This window comes from Leguminivora glycinivorella, chromosome 18 (genome assembly GCF_023078275.1).
Source record: "Leguminivora glycinivorella isolate SPB_JAAS2020 chromosome 18, LegGlyc_1.1, whole genome shotgun sequence".
NCBI classification, from domain to species: domain Eukaryota; kingdom Metazoa; phylum Arthropoda; class Insecta; order Lepidoptera; family Tortricidae; genus Leguminivora; species Leguminivora glycinivorella.
The window spans coordinates 11,073,065-11,080,162 of record NC_062988.1 but is presented as its reverse complement, the minus strand read 5'-3'; the positions used below and the strand labels follow the sequence as shown (position 1 = coordinate 11,080,162).

The following is a 7,098-nucleotide window of genomic DNA, read 5'->3' as shown; positions in this document are numbered from 1 at the left end:
CATAAAAACTTGACATCAACATTCCTGAGAGGTAAATCAGGTTCCGTGAAATAAGGGCAGCTTGAATTGTGACAGTGGCAGTAAGTAGTTACAGTTAAAATGTTCTCTTGTTTTGCATTGCATTCTTGATTTACATCTCCAGAGTACAGCCAACCAAAGTCAGTGTCAATTAGATATAAGTTATCTTTCAATTCTATTTTGTCTTGCCGTCTGAAGCCTTCACAATAATTATTGCCAATCAGTATATCTATGTTTTCACCAGTAGAGTCATCATCGGCCACTAAGTCCACTATTGAGTGGTCAAATTTTGCTACTGGCAATTTTCCTGTGATATGAGGTACTATATTGACATGTATCTGTTTTTCAATGCCACGCTTGGTTTGCAACAAAATATCTACGGATGGGCTGGGCATTTCTTTTGGATCCGTAGCCCCAAACGTGAACACTAGCAGTCGGTCTTCATTATCAGGTGTCAGCTGTAACCTGGATGCAATATTCGCCGTAACATAGCTTCTTTGTGAGCCACCATCCAACACCAGTCTGCACTTAATTTTTCTTGTTTGATTGTTGGGGTTGATCACTTGTGCCACGGCTGTCTGTAAATAATTAAATTTATTTGCTATATAGCATGTAACAGCATGTTTCATATCCAAAGAAACTAACTCACCATTTGTTGCCTTTGGGCAAAAGAGTTGCAAGTGACCTTCTCCACAGCTGTAGCATGTAATCCGCTTACGGCATTGTTCAGCTTTGTGGTTCCTCCTCAGACAGTTGTGGCATCTGTCTGTCACTTGTTTTTTCCGTGACTCCACATCCTTATATTTACGGCACTCCATGCTAGTGTGGTTGCTCATTTTGCAGAATATACATGGCAGTCTAGTCTTCTTCTTCGGAACTCTGCTAACAGTAGTACCTGCCTTCCTCTTAAGGCTACGGTGTTTCTGACTAACCTCACTTCTAGTATGTAGAGCTCCTGTGGTGATAGCCTCCTTAACTTCTAGTTCCATTGGTCCTGTCTGAGCCTTCTCCATTGCTGTCACTATACCTAACAAAACTTCCCTTACCGATGCCATCGTATTATTTTTTTAGAGTGGCATAAGGTGATACTGATGTAACACTTGTTGAGGAAACTTTGAAAGTATAGTAGCTCTGAGATGGTTTCCGGTAATATTTTCGCCAAGCAACTCCAGGACTCGCAAATGACGTTCGACTTCATCCAAGGTGTGCCTACAACCAGCTGCTGTATATTCTGCCCGGCCTAGAGTAGCAATAGCAGTGTAGTGTGCATCTATCAGAGAGTCAGTCGACCCATACCTTGACTTTAAAGCATTGACTGCTACGGTGTAATTATGGTTTGTGATCCTTAGCCCTGCCACCGCTTCTAATGCCTTTCCTTCCAAGCAACTCAATAGCAACTCAATAAATATGTCAACTTATCAGCATCGGCCATAGGCTGGCTGTCCACATTTGAGACAAATCTGTCCCAGAATTCCAGCCACCCGAGTTGATTCCCTTCAAATTTGGGTAGTTGTAGCTTTGGCAACTTGACATTTGCTTAATCAAGGGGCCAACCCTGTATAGACCGGAGTGACTAATATGGCTAGAGTCACCAGACTCTAGCCATATTAGTCACTAAGCCGGACGGGGGGCCTGTGGCCCCCCGGAGACCTCCAACTTCCCCATAGTCTCGCCACGGTTGCTCCAACTCAGTCGACCGTGCCCTGTGTGTTTCCGGACACACTCATAGTAACCCAATGTCCTTGACCACCATATGTGCTGTGCACTGCAAGATTGGGCTACCACCAGTAGAAAGAACGTTTTACTATAACGGTCTCATCATCTTTCCACTATCATGCACTTTATAGGTCGACAATTATACCATATAACAAAACACTCACCCGTGTTCTCAATTGGGCGTAGGCCTCCTAGAAGTGTGTAGCTCCTACCGTATTCTATTGGGGTGCATGCCTCCTCGAAGCTCGAAGCTCCGCACTTGTCTTTCGACCACGACTACTGCCAACCTTTTCATTCGTGTCCGTGCTACGCCCGCCTCTCGCGCCATCGCTGCACCACAGTACCAACATAAAAGTTAGTCAAACCAATAGTGTTGCTACACTCCAAAATATAGATTGACAATTACTAGTGTTGATACATACCGATCGTTACATGGCGACTCGCGCTGCGCGCGACAGATGGTCCGTTCGCCATCCGACGCCGCCTCTCCGCGTTGGTTTAGGCTGCGTTTCCACCACGTAACGAGGAGGTGTAACGGTGTGATTGTTTCCACCAAAGATTTGCGAGGTAGCTAAGCGGCGCGAGGATGTGTAACGAGGAGGTGACAGAGGCTGAGCGGTGCGAGACGGACGGACGCGAGCGCAGTAGTCACTGGACAGTCTCAGTAGATAGATGTGTAGCATGGATCAGCGGAGAAAAATACTTTTATATTTATCAATTTGCGATGAAGAAATGGAGGCAGAGAATATAAAATTTATTTCTGCTCTTTTGACACACAGTAGACGTCACAGATTTTAGATACGTAACCATATAAAATTTCATCGACAACATGGAGAATTTTTTTACTTTTTTTGCGACGGCTGATGATGAAACATTTGAAAATTCTTATCGGGTGTCTAGAAATACCTTTGAAATATTATTCAATTTAATTGAGAATATTATCAAGAAGAATGACACTCACTTCAGAGACTGTATCTCAGCTAAGGAAAGATTCGCGATATGTTTGAAGTAAGTAAAAACGTTTTATTTTTTTAAAATTCGTTTGTTTTTATTAAATCGTAGTAATTAGTACAAAAAATAAACATTTTTATAATAGAAGATGTAATCAATTATATTCTTCACGGGAAGTGTTTTTTTTCTGAACCCAGTGGTGTTGGTTCTAGCAGCATGCTAGTAGCTTCAGATTCCGACGGTGTTTCCATCTGGCCTACCACGTTATTAGTCAATTCAGATTCCACTTGTAACGCCGGTGTTTCCATCCGGCCACAGACCATTAAACCTAAAGACGTAGTATTCCCGGGCGACCCCTTCTGTCACGCATACGGTGAATTCACTCTATGTTACGACCACGCCGCCGTTCCTAACTTCAGTCTAGTACGGCGCTCGCGCAAACTGCACGCGTGTGACATTGTTATTTAATTAAAGTTTTCACATGATTGAAGACGGGAAAAATGCATTATTGCTGTGTAAAATTATGTGGAAAGAACACAAAAACATCTGGTGTGCAAAAAGATCGTATTTCGTTTCACAGGTAAGCAAATTTCAATAAAATTACAAAATATTTATTAGTTTTTTTGGTTCGGCACTCGTTGATGTCTTTTGTGAACGTCTCTCTCTAATACCTTACACGGTATATCGCTCCTTCCTTGTCTATCATTTCGTGGCATTACTTAGCCCGAACTAGTGATGTCCATAGTATGTGTTTGTTTACTATCGATGGATAAAATAAAACATATTTTCTTCTGAAATAAATTCCGGTTTTATGTTTATTATTATTGAAGTATAAGTATCAGTTTATGCACATGATGTAATGGGCACTCACTAGTTAAATATTTACTCGGAAGTTAACAACAAGTAATAAATAATCTTACCTAATAACCATACGTTTGCTTACTCAGTAGGTAGGTTAGGTAAAATATTTTAGAACCAAAGTATATATCGATTTAGATTCTAGATAATAGGTATTTAAAATCATTCAAAGCATGTTTACACGTGTATCCCTTGTTTTAGGTTTCCTAAATGCCCAAACATGAAAGAAATATGGATTAATGCCACAAAACGATCAGATGATTGGTTTCCTTCTCCAAGCAGTGTTGTATGTTCTCGGCACTTTAAGTCAGAATATTTTAAATTAACGAAAGGGAATAGGCGAATTTTATCTACAAATGCCGTTCCTACGCTGCACCTTCCAACAGTGGTAAGTAAATTTACCAGAGTGTATGTTTTATTTTACTTTGGTGCAAATGCACTCTACTAGATTTAGTGTAGTAGATCAACAAATATGATTTAAACATATTTTTTATACTTCTAGATACCTGGGGACGGAACGGTTGCTCAAAGTCCAAATACATTTTCCGAAGTTGCAAAAGTGACACAGACCTTACCAACAGCAGAGGTACGTTCACGTCAAGGACCATTAATATAAGGACTGACAATGTCTATGTTTCTTCGCGTATCTCTATAGGAATGATCCTGCTGTAACTTGTTTCAATATGAGAAAGGTATCTGCACCATTAATTTAGTATGATACTAAAACCTCTGTGTGTTATTTATAGTAGTGCCATCTAAGTTTAACCCGAAAGTTACGCGCGGTAGGTTTGTAGATGGTGCTACTGTACTATCCACAGGTCTATTTTTGGTACGGAGACGAAATTAATGGTACGGAGACCCCTCCCATATTGAAATAAGGTACAGCAGGCTCATTCTTTTAAAGTTACGCGACACATTATAGATTTTGTCAGTCCTTATATACATCGTACTTGGTTCACGTAGTGTTGGTTCTGACTAAGTTCAAAAATTCGCTTATTTTCATTTTATAAATTTCCAGTTAAAGTGAAAATTGAAATATCAAAACATCAAAACTGAAAATTAACTCTAAATTCTATCTTTATAAATTACTTTATTTTTTTCTAGATATGTCATGAAGCATCGCAATATCAAAGCTCCGTTACAATGAACATGGAAGTAGAAGCGGCTGTGCTACCTATGCCTTTGACAGAGGTAAGGTTCCAAGCCACTCTTTATTCAGTTTTTAATCTGTAAAATGTTACTTATAAGTACTTATAAACCTAAACTTTCATATTTGCAGACCATTGTACAAGCAACAACGGATTATGCATTTTCTTCCACATCGAATCAAACTACTATAAGCTGCAACATTCGACCAAACCAGAACACTGAAGACTGTTTAGAAACAATTTCGAATTTCAGTACTCCTCGAAAAAAGCGTCTTCGCATAACTATAGCTGACCTTTCGCAAAAACTTAAACAGTCGAAAATTAAAGTAAAACGTTTACAAAGTACCGCACGTAAAAAAAAGATTATCTCATTGAAATCGCTTCTAAAGGAACTACAGGATAAACAGTTAGTCACTGACGAACATACATCTATCTTGGAACATATCGGAGTACAGAGTTCAGAAATCCTGAAACGTCAAGTAGGAAATTCAAAGTCGGGCAAAATAAGTCGAACAAAATATTCTCCTCAACTGCGATCGTTTGCACTTACCTACATTAAATTTTTATTCGGCTAAAGCCTATCAATACGTTCGAAAAACTTTTAATACGTGTTTGCCGCATCCAAAAACATTATCGAAGTGGTATCAAACTGTCGATGGTCGCCCTGGTTTCACCAAAGAAGCCTTTAATGCCCTTAAAATGAAATCTGAACAATTAAAGCAAAAATTGTTCGGAACACTGATTTTCGATGAAATGAAAATTAACAATGATGATATTGATTACAATCCGCAGAATGAAAGGACATATCGATACCTTTGGGTTCAATTGGCGTAAAGGACAAAATGCAGGTTTTCAGGAGAAGCAAAAAACAACTTTTTTTTTAGAAAAATGTTTATATCTTTTTTGTTTTTTGACCTATATTTGTGATTTATATAGAAAAATATGTAGATTTTTAGTATCCTTAACCTAGTGTAGCACCTGTAGTGATAAACTAAACGGTTTAGAAGTTAGATGGTTGTAAAGGACATGTCAAAATGCTATGAACGTCCTTTACACCCACGATTTTTTTGAACAATTAGAGTTGATAGGGTCGTAAATGACGGTCTTAGATGATTTTTATATAAATTCGGGGCGTAAATGTAACCGGAATGGTACAAATGGCAACTGTTTTTAGCTTAGTTTACAATTGAGAAACTTGAAAAATGTATCAAAGCGTAGTTAATATGGCATAGAATAGCCACAATAGTGTTACAGTGTATATTTATCTAAATATTTAGCAAAGACAAAGAACAAGACTATTTTATATCCAGTTTTGCAATAAAGAAACAACATTTGCTTAAAAACTATCTAGTATTTTGGAAAATTATTATTTTAGTACTCGCCGCTGTCTCAATAAGTTACGCATTCAGTATTTAATTCTAGCAGGGAAACGCTTTCGTAGTTTAAGTAAATATAAAAAACATAATGGTAATCAAGTAAACTTTAATCAGCAACTGTGAACAGTAGACTATATTAATACGACAGTAATTTTAAGTCTAAAGTAGAAAGAAGTTCTAAGAATAACTAAGAGTTAAGTACCTATTTATAAACGCAAGTTAGGACGCGTATACAAACTGTGAGTGTGACCAACTAATAAATAATAGTAACTGTAGTCAAGACTACCTACTATGTTGATTCATATTTTTGATAATTTTAAAACAGAAGATTGTTATTTAGTCTTTAACCTGTTAAATAAGAATAATCTTAATTATGAGTTCAATCCTAGAAATATTATAGTCAATGCTTTAAGTACCTGGGTACATAGCCAAGTCACCAAACGCTAACGCTCATTCGCTAGCGAAACGCACCTGTTATTGTCGCACTAAATGTTAGTATAGTCTACTGTTAAAGTTTACTGGCGGCGTAGCTGAATGGCAATCGTCGACGCCAGACGCCGACAAAAATGCAGTCTGGTGCAATACGCAAGAGCGATAAAGATATATAGCTACGAAATAGATATTATCGTGAGCGTTTGTGCATTTGGGTACATACCCTGATTACCATAGCGTTTTTTTTAATTACCTACATCTCGTCGCAGTATAATAATACTACGAAAGCGTTTCCCTGCTAGAATTAAAGGCTGAATGCGTACCCTACTGACTATTCAACAGCGGCGAATACTAAAAAAATAACTTTGAGTTTGTTGCCAAAGTATTAGTAGATAGTTTTTAAGCAAATAATGTTTCTTTATTACAAAACTGGATATAAATAAAATAGTCTTGTTCTTTTTTGTTGCTAAGATAGCTTAGATAAATAATACACTGCATTAAACTAATGTAGCTATTCTATGCCATATTAAGTACGTTTTGACACATTTTTCCAGTTTTTAATTGTAAACTTAGCACAACATTTGTACCATTTCGGTTAC

At 37.9% G+C, this 7,098-nt stretch overlaps 1 protein-coding gene across 2 annotated transcripts; it reads left to right on the top strand.

Moving 5' to 3' along the window:
- Nucleotides 1-2,337: 2,337 nt before the first annotated feature.
- LOC125235946 lies at nucleotides 2,338-5,497 on the top strand. 2 transcript variants are annotated; one of them, XM_048142600.1, is made up of 5 exons: nucleotides 2,338-2,742; nucleotides 3,745-3,931; nucleotides 4,046-4,129; nucleotides 4,648-4,734; nucleotides 4,823-5,497. In XM_048142600.1, the coding sequence occupies exons 1-5, from the start codon at nucleotides 2,564-2,566 to the stop codon at nucleotides 5,264-5,266; spliced, it is 981 nt and encodes a 326-aa protein (XP_047998557.1). In that variant the 5' UTR covers nucleotides 2,338-2,563; the 3' UTR covers nucleotides 5,267-5,497. The 2 variants fall into 2 exon arrangements, with proteins under 2 accessions (XP_047998557.1, XP_047998558.1); XM_048142601.1 differs by having other exon boundaries at nucleotides 4,648-5,497.
- The last annotated feature ends 1,601 nt before the right edge of the window (nucleotides 5,498-7,098 follow it).